This window comes from Myripristis murdjan, chromosome 7, assembly GCF_902150065.1.
Source record: "Myripristis murdjan chromosome 7, fMyrMur1.1, whole genome shotgun sequence".
Classification (NCBI taxonomy): domain Eukaryota; kingdom Metazoa; phylum Chordata; class Actinopteri; order Holocentriformes; family Holocentridae; genus Myripristis; species Myripristis murdjan.
In genome coordinates this window covers 18,835,261-18,854,597 of record NC_043986.1, presented here as the reverse complement: position 1 = coordinate 18,854,597, position 19,337 = coordinate 18,835,261, and the positions used below count along the sequence as shown (strand labels likewise).

Genomic DNA, 19,337 nt, shown 5'->3' with positions numbered 1-19,337 from the left:
CCTTTTTGCCTTCACATGGAGAACTGTATAACCCTGTTTTTTTTTTCTTTTCTTGTCCATCTGAAGAAACAGTCAAAAATAAGGAAACTAATGGTAGAATGTGTTTTACCACATTTAAAAATTGACCATGTAATATGTATTGTTTGCACATTCCTAAGATATTTATGTTACGAACCTAAACTCTCACCTTTTTCTATAGGATGAACCAGCCATTTATTGCATAACTAACTACAGCATTATATAAAAGGTTTGCTTTTTTATCACTGAGAAAGACAGCTATCTGTTTTAGGGAGGAGGCGAAAGTTTAAGATGTGGTTGCTGGATTGTTTCCTGAATATGTGCCAACTCCCCTTTACTGTTTCTAGAATGACCACATTAGATCATCACATCACATCACATCACATCACATCACATCACATCACATCACATCACATCACATCACATCACCTCATTTTATTTCATACCATTAACCTAATAGCTCATCATTGTAATGAAAATGTACTATGAGCACCATAGCTGCACAGTTAATGTCATCATTGACTGTAAGAATAGACGCCTCTACCATGCATAATGAATTTACGGGAAAGATGTAGGGTAGGAGTGTTCCCAAATTGGTTGCAAGTCAAGGCAGGCTGCAAACAAGACAACACTGCATTCCATTTATCAGATTCAGTTTATTGTGACTTGTTAGTATTGCCGAGCCACATTAATGATAAATGGGTGTTATTTTTCACCTAGGCCTGCCAGTTGGACTTTACTCAAGCTTACTTATATTTCAGTCAAATTATGTTTTATTATGGTCCAGAATATTTGGTAACACTCGACGATAACTCCCAAACTCACTGCCTCACATTCGTTGACGGTTTCTCTATCCTGACCTGTGTTCTCACATTAGTCATCAGTTTGGCGTCTGTGTTCTTCAGCTGGACCACTGTGTCTCTGCCGGATCTGGATTACATTCAATTAGTCTGGGCTTGCTCTACTACTCTAGATTCTCCCTCTTCTGCCCTCACCCCCTTAAAATTTTCAGCTCCAGGGACCGCAGGCAATAACAGCTGGAATACAGCCTCTTTGCAAATGATGCAATCCTAACAGTGATGTTTCATTATCATTTACAAAAGATGGAGGTTCAAACTTCATCTTTCACAAAACATATCAAATAGTGTGTCTTAGGTATGATGGTTGAGAGCAGGGCAGGTATCTAGAAAAACATAAAAACAACTTGCACCCCCCAAACACAAAAAGGCTCAACAGTCTGAGGAATTACTGAATCACTGAGATCAAAATGCAGCTCTTCATTTGAGTGAAATGTGCTGAGGTGCTGAAAAGGTGAGTTTAAAAAAGAAGGCAACAATAATTTCAGAGACTATCACCAGTACTATTACATGAGAACTGGAATGAAGAAGCAAATATAAGAGGTGAAGACTTGAGTAACAGGTGGACACACACTGCAGTTGAATGTGACCAAATTCAGAGTGCCTTTTTTTTTTCTAAATTTGATCTTTTTGCCTGCCCTTTTCACATTCATCTTCGTATGTGACCCGTTTCTGACGTCAGTGTGAGCAGATCTGTATCATGACCATACATTTACAACATGCATGATGTTGAACAACAGAAAAAGGCAGTGGCATAACCAGCCATAATCACAATTAATAAAATAGTGGTGCAGGCATTCATTTTTTGAATAGTTTGCTATGGAAACAGTGATGTTGTGGCAGACAGGATGAGGGCAAGAAGGGAAAAAAGGGCTTGGATTGAATCACCTTCCCATATATCTAATAAACTTGTAGCCTCCTGTCTCCTGGTCATTGTTGCTGTGATCCTCCATGTTTTGTTTGTCCACCTCTGCTGACAGTCAATGAATTCTGACCCCCTGACAGTGATGTGAGCGTTCTCAGTGGCCAAAACCCACAGGATTTCTGATGAGTGGTCACATCAGCAGGAGTCACACAGGTGTCTGATGTAGGAGCACATGTGAAAGTGGCCCTAATCAGAATTGAAAACATTAAGATTCAATGTGTTTTTGGCGCATGTGTCAATATGTAATCATTATTTTTTTTTTGGATGACCTTTGTTTCTGGTTAGAATTAATAACATTATGCAAGAGCAATAAGTAGTTAAGTGTGCCAAACAACTGCACTGTCCCTAAAGATTAACTGCATAACATGTGCACACACGCTCAATGACGCCTGAGAGCAACAGTCTAAGAAGGTAACAAGCGCCCAATCTAGATTTTTTATCGTTCTGTTGAAGCAAACGTGTAAGTATAAACAACCACTTAAAAGTATTGTCCACATAAGAATGCCAAACAGCCAAATCATGCAGTGTGTCTTCTGACTGTGTTGTGGCCAATAAAGTACAAAAAGTAGCCAGCTGTAAATGTTTTAATGTCTAGCTGTGTGGCTGGCGCCTAACGCGTGAGGGAGAACCTGTCCCAGTTTTATTGACTCTATCGCTTTTGGTTACTCTATAACATTTCCTATAGCACCACTTTCAACCAAATGTACTTGTTTTCTCAGACGATTAGATAATCACAAATGATTATACGCTTCTATTTTTTTCCTGTCCTTGGGAAGGCCGCAGACACTGAAGACAGCACGGCAGGGGAAATGAAACTCGCCATCCTCCCCTAACAGCAAAATGCATCTGTGCCGGATAAGGGCACGATTTGGTTCTTCTGTAGCTACTTCAGCGAGCGCGTGAATCAATGTATGTGTGGAATATTCTTTTTATTTGACTAGCTGGTGCGTGGCAGGGCCTTCTGAACTCTACCTGGAACTCACTTGATTCCTCTACCTGTTCTACTGTTATAAAAAGTAGCGGCGCAACTTGGTGGGATTTGTCCTGGTAATTTCTCTGCGTGAGAAATACAAGGTGTGGCGTGTGAGCGTGTGAACGGGTTGAAATGCGTGTGTCTTACGCCCAATGCGTGAGACTTGAGAGCTTTGGTTTGGATCTGCCATATGGGAGGCCTGGGGCAAAGCTGGTGCGGAGGACTGTACTGCTGTCTGGGTCCTGATAAGAGACGGAGAGGATCTGGCTGACTTATGTGGCGGTGTTTTACTCATGTGTTTACTGGAACTGCTCTGTGATTTCCAATTTCAAAAGCCTGTGCTGTGGCTTTTTGCGCAAATATTTGTTCAAATATTGTGCTGGTCTGTGCTGGTCCAAACGACGCACCACCAGCAGAGCGTGTCGTTTCCATGACTACCTACCGCAAAAAGAAAGCAGAGAAAAGTAAGAAGTAAACTTGAATAATGGAGACATAAGTACGCGATTAGATTGTGGCGCTGCTCTTTTCATTCTATAGGCTATTACCTGCAGGCCTATTTATCACTCTCGGCAAATGATAAAGTCTGAAAATGAAGCGCAGCTGCGGCTTGGAAAAAAAGTTGATGCACAGGATATGCTGCAGTCAAATATCAGCACCTTTCAGGAGAAGACCAGATGAAACCTCCTGAAGCGTGAAATCTTCATGCAAATACCGACAAACGACTAGGCGGGTTATGCCCGTGGTCTTGAAGAAAAAAAGTTACAAGAAATAATATGCAAAACAATAAGTGTTTTTGATGTGTGGACTTGGGGGAGAGCTCCCTTCTACTTGATGAATAGCTGATGAATTTATCCAGAAGCAAATTCTGTCAGTTTGTAGGCTACCTGAACAAACACATAATACAGCAAATACTATTATAAATAACACATGTTGTCGGCAGCTGGGGCGGATCGAGGTCTGGTCGCGTCCTTATCACACAGGGAGCGCACCGGAGAGCGACAGCAGCCGAGCCGAGCCAAGCCGAGCCCCCCTCAGGACGGCCCGCTGCGGCCGGTCTGCTGCGCATCTGAGCGCCACTGTTGTGTTTACACCGTCCCAAACAAAGCGCACTCGGGCCCAGAGTTCAACCCGAACCCCGCCTGTGTGAAAACGACTGATTCCTGCACGCTGGAGTATTATTTTGCCTTTTCCTGGGCATGTTTTGTTCTTCAGGTACAGATGTCTTGATGTATCATATCTGATTATCTTAAAATATATCGCTTATTGCAGAACATCATTATCGAGGGAAAATAGTATTATATCAGCAGTTACACACTGATTCCCACACCTATAGAGGGGAGTTTTACCTCCCAACTTGTTCTGTTTTAGGGGCAAAAATGTTCTTGTATTTGATAAGATGTATCACAAATCTGTTTTATTACCTTAGCGATGGGTGTTGTCAAATCTTTGAAGAAGTGGAATTGGTTTGGTTTCCTTTAATCAAACAATAACCTGTAGAGATGAGATCTTTAAACTTAAATCTTTTAAATGAAGATTTAAAAGCAAAGAGAATTATTAAATATGTAGAATAAACTTAATATTTAGCATGAATTATAAAGTTAATTCAAATATAATTATGTAATAGAGTTAGCTAAGTTAGATAAACTAGATATTTTAGGTAGAGTCTGCTGTAGATGAATTATTTTCAGCTTTGAAATTCCAGTTAAAATAAAATGAAAAACTGTTGACTCAGCTAGAGAATTCTAGAGCTGAATCGTGATTGTTATGTAAGCGAAAGGATTTAAGTACAACTGAATAAATAACAAGTTTATTTAAAGAGACCGTGAACCCTGTTTTGACTCATTGTAAAGGTACCTGAACTTGTCTTCTCAAATTCAGTCAACTTAAAACTTTAAGGCGAGTCATATTTGAGGAAAAAAAGAAATCAGGTACAGACCACTTTGAGTATGTAAACAGCTAGCTGAGGAAGCTGCACCAGATTGCATGAGTGGTTTCTATATGCATTCTTGCACTTACAGATGCAAACCTTTGGGAAATTGAATGCATGGAGAATGAAGTCCTCTGATATGCCATCTAGTGGCCAAGCACCCACTCCGTTTAGTCCTCTCTCATTTAATCTTGTCAACTTACTTTCTTAACTCACTTTTTGAGCACATCACTCAATAAGAAGACCTGCAATTTGATCTGAGCATTTTGGTAATGCTTTCACGTGTTTTAGTCTTATTTGTTTTTTGCAGGTTGTATATTCGGAAGTAGTGCCTAAAATCAGACAAATGAGACCAAGTGCAAGTGAAAGTTGTTACAAACACAGAAGATGATGTGAAAAATATATTTCTGAAGAAGTGGGGCCAGCATAACTTCCTGGTTCACTCAGGATCTATTTTTGAAGGTGCTGAGGATGTAGCATTAAGATTTTACTTGTTTTGTTCATATACTAAAAAATATGAGTCAAAAAGCAAAATCTGTTTTTCAGGGGTACAGCATGTTTTGATCAAATGTTTTTATTCTTTAGAGAATATTTATATAAAACATTTAACATGTGCTAAGCCAGTTCAGCCAGGTCTAAAAACAGTAAGAAAAAAGTGTTTTATGAGTAGAGAACAAATATGACTTCATACAATTTCTGGGTGCCTGCATAGGTAGCACACCCCCCATTAGTTCCCACTCAGCAACTTCTCCAGTAATGGACTTTAAACAGATTCGCCTGACTAGGGCACTGACCACAGGATGATGGCTTCATGAACCATCAGCATGTAAGAAACCAGTTCTCAATAGCTGACAAAAGTCATAGTTTCTGCAGGATCCATTTTGTCAGGAAGGAGGAGGCGGGCAGAACAGAGTGTCAGAATGTGCCTTTTATACACAGTTCGAAGGTCAATCCCAAAGAATGTCAGTGGATTTGGACCGGCACAATGCTTCCTTCTTTTCTATTTCTTGAATCTGTCCAGAGCCGACCTCAGGCCAGATAATGCCTCCTTCTTCCTCTCCTGCTTCTTTATTTCTTTTTCGATCTTCATCTTGTCCTCCACTGATGTCCTGATCATATCCTTGGGTGGAAAACAAGAAAGGTTAATGGAAATGAGCCAATTGTTGCAGATTACAAAGTCATAAAATTATAAGTGCATCACACTTTCCTGTACATGATGATCTAGACTACTTACCCGTTGATCCTCGTGAGCCACTTGCCTCTTGCGCCTTTCAACATTGCCACTAGAGCTCCGACCTTTTTTCTTCAACTTGGGGATGAATTTCTCTTTGGCAAGTGGGTCAAAGCCCTAAGACAAGAAAACACAATAGTTTATCTTTAAGAAAGCCAGAGGAAAAAAAAAAAAAAACATATAATGATAGAATTTTCAATAAAATGTAATGTGTAACACGATGCTTCCCAACACTGACCAGAGCTTGGACCCTTTCTTTGTGTTTTTGCTCATAGCTAGCTTGGTCAACATGGCACAGCTGGTCTGGGTCTAGGCTTATCAGCTCTGGCTGGATCTTCTCCAGTAAAGCCTTGACCTCCCACTCCTGCCTCTGCTTTGAACTGCGGTATGGATTTGCATCAAGGCCATCAAAGTTTGGTTCACCCGCACCTATCAAAGGCAAGGAATATCCAGAGGTAAAGACAGAAGAGATAAGGGTTTACGTAGTTAGATACACTGCACACCAAATCATAATACACTGACTGTCAAATAAAAGGAAACAACTGCATATAGACTTTAGTGATACTGACTAAAACTTATGGAATGTTTTTCTTTTTAAATTTCTAACTGATTTGGTGCACTCATGCTCTGATGACTGCAAAGTGTTTCGTTTAGATAACTTTTTTTTTTCCTTTTCTGAATGCCATTCATTTAATGCACTGGAAACCACAATCTTAACTAGCTTTTTGTGCAAATCTCCACCAGGTGCATCTCCCCTTTTCCAAACTATAGGCTACCCTATGTGCTGAGCAAAACTTGGGAGAGACTCAGCAGCCAATTGTTTTGTCAAACGCTTTTCAAATTGCAGTTTAAATTACAGAATGATTCAAACCTAACACAGTACAGTGTAGAACATATACTGTCAAACTCCCAGAGCCTCTGGAGTTTAGCTGTTTCTTGTTCTCTCTGTATGTGTTTCATTTTATTACACATATTTTACGAGAAATCGATAACCTACAATTTCTGATGAATAAAATATGATCCCCTCCAGGCTATGCACAGCAGAGATAATTGCGGATTCAGTTGCCAATAAATACTCCATGCCAGGAAACCACACCATGCAAGTGCTGCATCACCAGATCTCTTGACTACAGTAGAATTCTGGATTGGTGTTTCCTTTATTTTTGATTATACGATGTATAATAACCCATTGTTATTTCAAGCTATTGCTAAACGTGGAGGCAATGTGTCAAATCAAAGCGCACCTGGTACCAGCATGCTTGTGAAGCCATCTCCATGCCCCACTCCAAGTACATCCTCAAAGGGACAGAAGTGCAGCCCCCACACTGTCCCCCGCACTCGATGTGCCATGTAGGGTTTGGTCACTGCAGTGCTCCATACATCCTTGTACACCTGCATGACGACATTGTTCATAGACTGATGTAGATTTACTGATGGCCGAGTCAGACTTTAACAAGATGCATATAGTGCTGCACTCACAAAATACCTAACGATACAAAACTGAAAAGAGTGATGGTACTTTTTGTAGGTTACTAGATTACTTATGAGTCACAATCTGAAACATACCATTTCTGTTTTTCAGTCTGATGATATTTTTGGCAATATGTGATTAAAGTGCTGTCTATGCGCTGTACTTCCCAGAAATTACTCTGCCGTTGAACTGTGTTGACAGCACTGTGATGGCAGCACTGTGATGGTAGTTTTCTTCAAATTTTCTATTTATTAACTAAGTTTCTGTAGGTAATGTTCTTCCCCTGGTCAGCCATAGTGGATGTCACTGATTACACCAACTGCACAGTTCTTCTCTTTATTTCTGCTGCAGCCAAAAATGTAAAATGCATCACTTCCTGTACATGTGATTATTTTTCCTGGGAAACACAAGATATTTATAGAAGCTCTATTGGAGACAAAGAATGACAAAACAAATTAATTATCAAGGCTCATTACTTTAAGCCCATGCCTGATGGAATGATAACATGTTTCAAGTCTGGATCATCTATATTTTTAAATATATTTAATGAATGTCAAATAATGATTTATGGTGTTTCAGCATAATATGTAGTGCTGAAGAATAAAACACCAAATATATAGGACTAAATGTGGCACAAAAAATGAACCAGGGAGTCCATAATAATAATAAAAAACAATTTGGGTGCTATTTAGGCAATTAACAGCATTTCAGTTCATCCCTGACATATCAGCTACTATATGGTGGGAAGGAGACACTGACCTGGACAATGTCCCCTGTTGCTGCAGACAGCAGGCCTTTGTGGCTCAGCGACAAACATGAGGCTCCAGCAGGGAGGAAGTAGGACTGAAGGGGCTTGAAGGCTCTGATGTCATAAACCTTCAGCTTCTTGTCCATGCCTGACGTCACCATATACCTGCCCAGACACGAGAGGAAAGCATGACAGGAGACCTCCCTCTAGTGGGCCAAAAGGCAAGTGCAATAAACTACTGAAAACATTCATTCATTCATTCATTTGCAAGCCGCTCATCCAAACTAGGGTTGTGGGGCTGAAAACATACAAGTAGTTATTACCAAACCTATTTTTAAAGCTGTCTACACTGCGTTAATTACTTTGAAGGACAGCATTGCGAAGAACTACAGCTGCATTTGTCAATTTAAAAAAAAAAAATTTTGTTAAAGATTATTTTTGTTAAAGATTATTTTTTCGGCATTTTCTGCTTTATTTGACAGTCACAGTGGAGATAGACAGGAAAGGCAGGGAGAGAGAGGGGGATGACATGCAGCATAGGACCTGAGGTCGGATTCGAACCCCAGTTGCTGCGATCGGGACTAAGCCCTGGTACATGGTACACGCTCTTTACCGGTGATCCACCGGTGCGCCTGTACAAAATGCCCTTTTTTGGAGTTATCTGTGAAGTGCAGTGTCTGAGATGTTGCTACTTGAAGCCTGCGGACTTTCTGGCTTATTGGTGGTGGGCCAATAAGTTTTGTGGATACTGACCATCAATGTAAACGTATTTCCCAAAGGTTCATCAAATCTGACCCAGCAGTAGGGCCCTGTCGGAATGGAGGCAGCACTATGGTGGGTCAATCAGGTTTATACTCAACATGCCACACTCCAGTGTCACAATTCATTATTCCCCCACGTTTCCTCCAAAACAACCCAGCAGAAGCTCAGAGATCATGTCTGAAAATGGACACAAATGGATCCACTGTCCCTTCCCCACTCTTGGATTGTGGGGGACAATTATGATGAAAGATTTGTATACAGCGGTAGTGTGGAATCACATGCCATGATGAGCCAACAGTTTACTGTTTTTTGGGGGGCTGATTTTACTGAACTGCACAGCTTCAACAGTAAAAAGACAGAATCTAATAAAATCAAAGTGAAATCAAATGGTGTGGTTAAACAAAAACAATCATGATGTTGGTCCTCTGTGGTAAGGGTTTACAAACTTTGCAAAGTTTTGAACCCAAAGTTGAATCTTTATTAGGCTATGGAGCCCCATTTGAAGTGAGTTTGCCCCAGTGCCCTTTGTGTTGAAAGATAAATATATCAGTCCCAGTTTTTTTTTTTTTTTTTTTACACATATAAAATGCTTAAATGTCATACTTGAACACTGACAAATAGAGTCAAAGCGATGAGATTAAAACATGATGTTAAAACAGTCAATTATACACCTTTTTGGCACTGTAATAATTTACAAAGCATTACAGTGCACATAATTAGACTCCACTGATGACAAAGTATCCTATACACATACTGTAGCTATGTAGACAAAAACAACTGTAACCATTCGTTCCGCCCTACAATTTTGAAAGTCACTCACGTGCCGGTCTTGTCAACAGCGACAGAGCGCACACCACCTTGGTGACACAGCATCTTGACCAGGGCCTCTTTCTGGTTGGGGGACCAGAGGGTGACAGTGCCATTTGAGTGGCCGAGGTGGATGATGGCATTGTGAGGGTTCTGGCACATGACGTCAAGCCGGCCAGCCTTGGTGCAGATGGCTGCTATCTCCTTTCCAACAGACACATCCAGGTACTGCAAGAAACCTGTGGCACTCTGACCATGAGAAAGAGAACAGCGTTAAACAGAGCAGCTGCATATCTATCACAGAAACTCAGGGTTCAGAGCTCAAGTATCTACTCTATATACACATACAGTATATAAAAACGTTTTTGCGGTTACATCTTTCACACTATATGGCTGAGTGATACAGCCCAAATTAAGTATCACAATATTTTTGGCTGTTTACCTCGATATCAATGTTGCGACAATATTACAGGGATTACTATTGGTGTTTTAACTTACTATTTACACAATTATATTTTTGATAAATCATCATCAGTAATACAGACTTATGCCATATCACAATATTATCATACCGAAAATCCCAGACAATATCTGGTATCATATCAAAATATTGATGTAATATTGATATACTGCCTAGCTCAAACCATCGTGCAGCAAATCAAAGAGACGTTTTAGTGGACGTACCGCTGTGGCCAGAAGAAAATGGTAGGGGAGAAACTGCATACAAAGGACATCGTTGAATTTGCGGATGCAGTGAAGCTCAATTCCCTTTGAATCGTAGATATACAGCCACTTCTTCTGAGCCACTGCATACATGGACTCACTGTGGAGCCACCTAAATGAAGCAGAGACTGAATGTTATTTACTGTTTTAAGAGGCCAACATGTTCACCGCTATAGAGGGTGAGGCCTGACTGGTGAGTGTAATTCATTAGTGTTTTCTACAGTGTGCGATGCTGCACAACACAAGGTTGGCCAACTTACTTTACATCATTCACGGACTCCATCACATTCATCTCACACATTAGCTGCTTGGATTGCCAATCTAGACAAGCGACATGACCTCTCCTCCCACCGAGCAGCAGGTGGCTGAAGAAAAGAAAACACACAACACTAACAACAAAGACTCTAAAGTGCATAGCATGACATAATAAAATCCTCTCTGTAAATCCAAAAATCACCACAAAAAAAAAAAAAAAAAAAAAAAATCACCACAAAAAAATCATTAGCTGTAGTTGTCTGATAATTTCATGGACCTGCATTTGATCAACATATGTTTATGATAAAAAAGGAAGCCAAGATGATCATTTGATGGTGTAAACTGATACAAATCGTGTACACTTTCCATAAAAGCGCACACATCCAAATGATAAATACTATGTGCTGGACAGATAAATATGAGAAATAGAAAAACCGAGTCCGCACACCAGATGATATGCTCCCATCAACATTTAATTGTGTGCCACTGTGTGACACTCGGGGTACAAGCGCTTCTCAGTAAACTGATATGAATAAGGGAAATGTATTTGCAGACAAACACTGAGACGGGCTTTTTTTTTTTTTCCAAACAACTGAGTGAACAGTGTGATACTGACCGTCCAGTCCTGCTGTAATCCAATCGATATGGTCCAAACTGAGACAGGTTAAGATTAAAATACTGCAGGAAAAAGCGAGAGAGATTAAATGTATGATAGAATAAAGCAGACTCTGAGCACCACCGACAGATCAGCGCTGAAAATCCAAAACCGAGATTTTCCAAGAGCAGCGACTCACCTTTGCCCCAGATGTTATATCTACAGCCTCTGCAATGTCCTCCTGGGAGATCATACAAGTGTCTTCATCTTCATCTCCCTCTAGGAACCTGAGCGCAGACACAGAGATGTCACAACCGGGCAGTGCATTTCAATGTCCACATCTGGCTCGCAAACAAAATGATGTGAAAGAGCTGGCAAGAGTGGCATGAGATTACCCTGCCTCCTCCGGAAGGAGAAGGTCGAACTGAGCGGCTCGCTTCTGCGCCATTTCCGACACAACCTCGGAGCGAGCCACAACATCTCTCAGCTTACGTCTCTTACGATTAGGCTAGGGAGAGAAGAATGAAACAGCTGAGAAGTCGGCTGACAGCAACAGTAAACTCAGACAAATATGAGGAGTGACAGTGAGGTGGGCTTACCAGTTTACTCTTCTCTCTCCTCTTAAACTTCTGCAGTCTTTCCTCTGGAAGCGGAGCAGGCCCAGGGAACGGATCAGACTTCTGCAATCACAAGAAATAACGTGGACATGGTTGCACAAATATTTGATTTAAGGATGGATGACTGATTGCCATGTGGAGCACAGCTTAGAGATACAAGATATTTCTGCTTATTTGCATCTACAGTACAACTTATTCATGAATATTAAGACTAATAACCAGGCCACCTCAAGATGCCGTTGTTGTTCATATGTATTTTCACATCATAGCCAATCCGTTTAAGCTGATTAATCGGTGCCTGCAGCATTATAAGGGCTATATATGGGCTTAGCTAGTTACATTTCACAGTTACCTCCATTCACTTACCCCTGATAAGACCATCTTTCCGCCTCTCTGGTCCCCTTTAAGCTTTCTTTTGTTCGCTTTCCGTTTGTTACCGTTTTCTGCCTCATTTTGACTTTTATTCTCAGTCTTCCCCTTTTCCTTTGAGTCCTGCCAGTAACGCGCTGAGGGCTGTCAGAGAGGGAGAAAATGACTTTAGTAAAGACCAGAAAAATGAGCTCTGGTGTTAGTCAGACTCTTCGGGACACCTCGCACTTTAGCAGCTAATCAAGTGTGTCTGTGGGAGTTTCAGTGGCACGGTACCAGCCGGTGCGTGGACCAACAATAAAAGCAATATATTATGGTTTGTGTGCTTTTTATTTCCAATATTTCAAAAATCCAAGCACTTGCCTTTTTCTTTTTCTCCACGTGCGAATCTTTCACTGCTGTCTCCACGGCCGACGCCATCTTTGTTGTGTACGTTTTCCAGTTCCGGCTACGTCACGCACTGCCCTTTTTTTTTTTTTTTTTTTTTTTTTGCACGGTATCAGTTTGTAATTAAACATAAACATACCAGCCTTCACAGGCTCAACTGTTGCACGTCCTGTTCCACTAGTTAACTTGTGCATGTGACAGGACATACTAATGAAGTGCCAGGTACAATCTTCAAATACAAACTGAAGCAAAATAATATACCTGAGCATCTTTAGTCTAATAACATCATTCTTAATTAATTCTTAATCCATTCACAACATCATACTCTATTTAAATAATGATCTTGATGTATACTCTGGCTAAATAATACTCTTCACATTTTCTTTTGCATGCAAAGAGATTAACCTTTCAACTGATGAGAGAATTTCCTCCAAAAATCATTTGACAATGATCAATTCTCTCTGCAAAGTAAACAGAAAATTAGTAAAATGATTCTCCCTGACATTGCTATCACACTGATAATACAGTGTGATAGCAATGTCAAACAGCTACAGGATCTGTTTGAAACTGGGCCAAATTTTTTGACAAACAGGCCTCAAAGTTAATGGACTGGATAATGGACTGACTCACACCGAAGGTAGGGAACGGGTAATTCTAGTCTAGACTGAATCCAGGAAGTCGTGCATGATATTACTGGGGATATTACAGATCAAGTTGACTGTTGACTGTGCCTGAGACTTCACAGTGTTTGAACACCCTAGCTGTCAGGTGAGTGGGTGTATTTTTGAGTGCCAATAAATGTTGTTCTTTGAATTGACATAATTCACAAAACCGGGCTGGTGCTTTCAATCAGAGATCTAATTCAAGGAGATTTTAATAAATGACCTGAATCAATGGATTGATGCTCCAGTTTCTCCTGGAAGTTTGATTATGAATTATTAAAGTATTAAAATTCTGTGTAATGTGGACTCTAAATAAGGTTGAGATGATATGAAAAAGAGAAGTAAAATCAAGCTTTCAGTCATGGATTGCCAGTAGGCTATAAAATATAACTTTTTTTTTTTTTTTCCTGTAAGAGAGAGTAAAAAAATGAGGGCGATTAAAAGAAGGTCAGAGTTATTTGAGGACTTATTTTGTTGCTTTGTTAAAGTTTTACCCGTCTTTACCAGGTGTGTTTCAGTGTCAATGTTCTGTCATCCTTTCACAATTGTTAGCTCTGTGGGAAGGCAACATTTAGCTGAATAGGAAATGTTGTAATTCACTGTATCTCTACTCACACTGTGTGTCGATTTTTAATGTTGGTATGGTAAGGCAGTTTGTTATTTATGGCCTAAAATGCATCAAATTAGTCATTAGTAATTATTTTGTGATTGGTAGGCTAATCTCTTCTTTTCCAGGCTCTAGTCACTGATGGGATTTTAATAATTGCCGTAATGATTCTTATTTAACTCTGAATCTAATTTTATTTTAAATTCAACAGGTAGGCCTTCTAGTAATTATTTTGTGATTAATTTCAAGCTTTACTCTTTCCTTATTAGGCAAGTCACTAAAAACTAGTTGTCATTATTCTGTCAGCTAAAAATCAGGCAGTGGTCATTGGTTGTTTACTAGTCACTGTTCTGTGAATTAAAAGGCAAAAGAACTAAACTCAGGTACTAGCACTTAACACATCCTAACTATCCGATAAACAATAACCCGTTTTTATAGATTTTTTTTTTTTCAGAGATGGTCTCCTTCACTCCTCATTCACTCCTGTCCTGCATGCAGATAATCAGTGTGTTTTACATGAATTTTAGTAATCAGGTTATTCAACACATTCCTTACATTTATCTAATGTCTGAGACGCCATATAATGAAAGAAATCCAGTAATTGAGTTAGAGGATTAGGAGAAATCCGGTTAACACAACAAAATTTCTAATGGAGAAACCAGTTTACTGCAACATGTAAAAACTAATGTGGAAAGTCTTTTTACATGTGTGCATGTGCAAGACAAGAGAGCAGATGAGGAAACTAGCACAATAAACACAATAAAGACACACTAATCAGGAGAATTAAAAAAAAAAAAAAAAGTACATTCTAGACCAGATTCTAGACCAGATTCTTTTCAAGGTGGAGTAGGGGAGAGGCCACCTCATTTAGTGAAGCAAAGATGTATAGACGACACATACAGTTGTTTCACAAAATGAATGAGGAACAAATGAAATGTTTTTCCAAAATAGTTTCATCTTCTTGTTCAAATAAATTTAGTTTTGACTCTCTCACTTCTCCTTTTATCAGTCCACAGGGAAAATAAATTTCATCGCTCTGTAAAAATAAAGCATTCAGTGAAAATAAGAGCCAATGTCCATCTGCTCGGGTAGTATGCTTTTGTCCTTTGAGGGAATCCTTATTGGGAATTCAAAGCTTATGTGTGGGAAGGTGACAGCGTCTTGGATTAAGGCTGGAGTGAGAAGCTTTAGACCTACCTTGGGCTGCTTACACTTTGTCCTCGATTGGCTTTGCCTCAGGCGCAGATAGAGATGTTACTGAGCCTGAAAACCTTCACCAGCATATTCCTTTAAATATGTTCATTTTGACTTTCAAAGTCTCTAATCACCATCTAATTTTGACTAGTCTATCATTGTCATTGATAAGTTTGGTTGTCAGTTTTTATAAAAGGATTTTGACAAGTCATTACAGTGATTTGACAAGTATATAAAATAGAGCTATGGATCATTCACTAATAAAAGTGGAATAGTGGCAAACAATACAGAATCAGGAGTAATTAATGCGTAATAACTAATGAACAATAAAAAAAATTTCTCCATAATAAGACAATAAACAACTGCATTTGCTTCACTAAGAAAATAAACAGTATCTCAATAATGATAGGTCAGCTATATTTATAATGCTCTGTGTGTATTTTGAATTAAAAAGTCTTCCAGATGGAGCTGCCACCTCGACCTAAACTTTTTGACTTCCATGGAGTTTCCATGACCAAATGTTTCACGGACAACTGGGACAACGTGCAGAACGTCAAAGCAAGACCAGACGATATTCTTATAGCTACTTACCCCAAAGCAGGCAAGTTTCAGGTTCTGGCACTCGACTTACAAGACTATATCATGTTTAGCATCATACACACACTGCTTTATTTATGAATATGTTGTTGGATGTATTTGGTTGGCATGTTGTTGTGACCCCCTCAGGAACCACCTGGGTCTCTCAGATCCTCGATCTTCTGTATTTTGGTCAGACATCCCCAGAGCGTCAGTCATCCATCCCTATTCATATGAGAGTGCCTTTCCTTGATCTCTGCAGGCCTTCTCAACCCACGGGTTGAACCAAGACATCAAATCCATTCACACCTCACACTATGAAACAAATTCACCACATTATATTATATTTATTATATTCAATGCAAATAAATCGTAGTGTTTATTAATCTGTTCGTGTCACCTGTTGTTCTCTAACTCTATCCTTCAATAAAGGAAAAGACTTGGTTGATCAGCTCCCTACTTCTCCTCGCCTCATCAAATCTCATCTTCCCGTGCAGTTTGTCCCCAAATCCTTCTGGGAGCAGAACTGCAGGGTACTGTTTCTGTCTTTTCTTCATTTACATCCCGCCTTATACTACACCTCCCACTAACCTGACGCTGACAAATTAATACCAAGTATTTTTTGCTTTGTGCAGATAGTCTATGTGGCTCGTAATGCCAAGGACACAGCTGTGTCCTATTTCCACTTTGGCCGCATGAACATGTTTCAGCCAGAGCCAGGAGAGTGGAGCAGCTTTCTGCAGCACTTCATACAGGGAGAAGGTGAGCTCCTGAAGAATACTGGAAGCATTTTAGTGTAGAAGACATGTGATTTCAACTTGTTTCACGTCCAAATGTCCCTTCAGGAATTGTGTTATGGTTTTAGTGGTGTTTGGATCCTGGTATGACCATGTGAGAGGCTGGTGGGAGAAGAAACAGACTCATTCCAAACTTCATTACATGTTCTATGAAGATCTTATCGAGGTGAGTTATCTGTTGTTGATGTGGTGGTGGTCATGGTGCATGTGTGTGTGTTTGTCTGTATGTGTGCATATGTGATTTTTAACTAGTGGTCAGCTGATTAATTGGGCCAAAATCTGGCATTTTGAGAAAGATGGGATAAGCCACCATGGTCGATATTTTTTAAAATTCAAAATAAAAAGTAGAGAGCAGAGCACATACCTACTTCAGCAAACAGAAACAATGCAGACACCAACATTTGTATTAAATAAATATTCATTTGTGTTTAGTAATTTAGTTTTGTTTAATCAGATGCAAAACAAAAACAACAAGATATCAAGGCATTATATATAGACCATCAGCTACCCTGCTAAAATATCAACATCGGACATCAGACAATCCCACATCGGGTAACCATTATTTATAACACAACACATATTTGTGTTAGCAATGTGAAAAAGATGTATCAGTATGTATGTTATCACATTATATTGAAAAGCAACATAAATTCACATTGTCCACAGATGTTTTAAATATGACAAACAGAGTTTGTATTGGTCAGAAAGATTAACAAGCATGTGTTTTTAATTCATGTGTTGCAAGGCTAACAGTATTATATTTTAGATCTCTGCATTAGTCTACAGCAAACACACTGTACAAGTATGTGTGACTGCAGGACACTGGCAGAGAGATAGACCGTCTCTGCTCCTTTCTTGGCTTGTCTCCATCTGCTGAGGAGAGGGAAAGAATCAGAGGGGCAGTGCAGTTTGACAACATGAAAAAAAATAAAATGACCAACTATTCTACCGTCCCAAGCATGGACCTTAAGGTTTCTTCCTTCATCAGAAAAGGTATGGTGAAAAAGGAGAGGGGGTCAAGGCATTATTAGGCAAGAAATTACATCTCCGCTACTCATTTTTCATAGCAACATCTGTTAAAATCAAGCCTTTCAGATTTAACCGAACTGGTTCTCTCTGGCTCTCCAGGAAAGGTTGGTGACTGGAAGAACCATTTCACTGTGGCTCAGAGTGAACAGTTTGACGAAGACTACAAGAAAAAGATGAAGAACACCACACTGCAGTTCCGCACTGAAATTTAGACAGGCCTGGCCGGGGTGTGCACGGTGCATGATGATGGCCAGAACCAGAGACTGTCAGTGCAATTGATGGCTAACAGAGAAACTGTAAAAGCACTACAGAGCCCCATGGAGGGTTTTCCAAAAACTTCAAAGTTTTAAGATAACAAGGCAAAATAACTTGCATTTGTTTAAAAAGAATTCTTGCTTTCTTACTTTTTCTCCAAATTGCATAGAGAGGCTGCTCAACTTCTATTGCAAATTACATTTAATTCATGAACAATTCAGCCTGTGCGCTCCCTAGAGGTCACATCCCAGGATTGTACAAGTCAAACAATCTTGTTATCTTTTTGTATTATTCTAAAATTTCCATCTGGTGAGTAATTTTAATTAGGCGTAATTTTCCAAATATAAGGCTTACTATCCAGGTGTGTGTCTGTAAGAAATCATTTTAGAGAAGTGTCTGGTAACATTACCAACCCTAAAGGACTGGCCAGGAGACGACCATAACTGGTCCAGGAGTTAAAAATTAATGAAACACATGAACTCAGTGGACAGAAATGTTAAGTTCCCTTGGAAAGATATGACTGACAACAAAGTGGCTTCTTAGGACTGTGCTCTTCTGAGAATTTTGTAACTGATATTTGACAGGGCTGAAAAAAATCAAATAGAATTTGTAACAAGATACTTTAGAGTGGAGGAATTTTGTATTTCCAGGATACTCAAAATACTTTCCCAATGATTAATAAAATATTTTAAAAAATCATGTAAATACATCATAAAATGAACAATTGTGAACATTGTGAAACAACTCTTGAGAAGGGAGGCCTTTTGGATAAATCAGCTGTCCACTATTGAACCCTGGGACATAAATGAATCACAGGACTTGAGTTGTTTCCTATAGACCCACCTGTAGGTTTCTTATGATTGGTGTTTTTGCCATGGTATCTGCCTACTTGTCTTTTTGTCTGCATGTATAATTTGCGATGTCGTGGAATTTTGAACTATGGTGTGTAGACAGTGTATTTCTCTATTATATTAATTGCTCTTGTATAGCCTATGTTGTAATATTGTGTGTTGATTGACTCCATTGGATTTTGGTGTTTAAACACAACACTTTTATTATGGTGTGCAGATGGTATATATGTATTTCTATGACTAATTGCTCATCTTAGGCCTGTTAGGATGTTTGTGATGACTTTGTGTAATAAGCTTAAGATGTTGGCCACTTGGTTAATTATTTTTTTTCTAGAGATGATTCATTACCAGTGGTTATTTATTATGTAATGTAGTTTGTATTTATACACAGGAGGGTATCTCACCTGGTCATATTGCATTTTGAAAATTATGACTTTGAAGAACCAATGGTCATGTGACTGGAAGGTGATTTAGTCACACCTGTGTGAGCTCAGACCATACCTAAGCAAACCTGATGACACTGCAGGCGAAATGCATTGTTCGCTCGAAATAAAAACTAAGGAAAGTCAACACGGTGTGCGGTAGCCTGTTACTCATTTTAATGATTCTATAGACATTCCTGTGAACTACCAGCACCTGATCTGAGGCTGGGCATGGATATCTGGACTTGAACTTTTAAAGATTATGATGTATCTTTGCCC

General features: G+C 39.5%; 2 protein-coding genes across 2 annotated transcripts; one reads left to right on the top strand and one right to left on the bottom strand.

Moving 5' to 3' along the window:
• Positions 1-5,258: 5,258 nt before the first annotated feature.
• wdr46 (WD repeat domain 46) lies at positions 5,259-12,749 on the bottom strand. The gene is made up of 14 exons (XM_030056563.1): positions 12,642-12,749; positions 12,276-12,422; positions 11,892-11,972; positions 11,688-11,800; positions 11,492-11,579; positions 11,314-11,375; positions 10,703-10,807; positions 10,404-10,554; positions 9,733-9,968; positions 8,162-8,315; positions 7,176-7,323; positions 6,170-6,360; positions 5,935-6,048; positions 5,259-5,820 (listed from the first exon to the last, which is right to left on the bottom strand). The coding sequence occupies exons 1-14, from the start codon at positions 12,696-12,698 to the stop codon at positions 5,701-5,703; spliced, it is 1,767 nt and encodes a 588-aa protein (XP_029912423.1). The 5' UTR covers positions 12,699-12,749; the 3' UTR covers positions 5,259-5,700.
• Positions 12,750-13,358: 609 nt separating this feature from the next.
• Positions 13,359-18,936, top strand: LOC115361999 (cytosolic sulfotransferase 2-like). Its single transcript, XM_030055746.1, has 8 exons — positions 13,359-13,433; positions 15,591-15,729; positions 15,855-15,983; positions 16,137-16,237; positions 16,340-16,466; positions 16,570-16,667; positions 17,320-17,494; positions 17,630-18,936. The coding sequence occupies exons 2-8, from the start codon at positions 15,591-15,593 to the stop codon at positions 17,740-17,742; spliced, it is 882 nt and encodes a 293-aa protein (XP_029911606.1). The 5' UTR covers positions 13,359-13,433; the 3' UTR covers positions 17,743-18,936.
• The last annotated feature ends 401 nt before the right edge of the window (positions 18,937-19,337 follow it).

Bases quoted from the DNA above. Each gene is read 5' to 3' on its own strand.
- LOC115361999 (XM_030055746.1), top strand. From the start codon at position 15,591: ATGGAGCTGCCACCTCGACCTAAACTTTTTGACTTCCATGGAGTTTCC. The intron at 16,238-16,339 runs GTACTGTTTCTG...TGCTTTGTGCAG, and splicing joins TCTGGGAGCAGAACTGCAGG to ATAGTCTATGTGGCTCGTAA. The intron at 16,467-16,569 runs GTGAGCTCCTGA...TTATGGTTTTAG, and splicing joins GCACTTCATACAGGGAGAAG to TGGTGTTTGGATCCTGGTAT.
- wdr46 (XM_030056563.1), bottom strand. From the start codon at position 12,698: ATGGCGTCGGCCGTGGAGACAGCAGTGAAAGATTCGCACGTGGAGAAA. The intron at 11,580-11,687 runs GTAATCTCATGC...GTCTGCGCTCAG, and splicing joins CTCCTTCCGGAGGAGGCAGG to GTTCCTAGAGGGAGATGAAG. The intron at 6,049-6,169 runs GTCAGTGTTGGG...TTCTTGTCTTAG, and splicing joins AAGAAAGGGTCCAAGCTCTG to GGCTTTGACCCACTTGCCAA.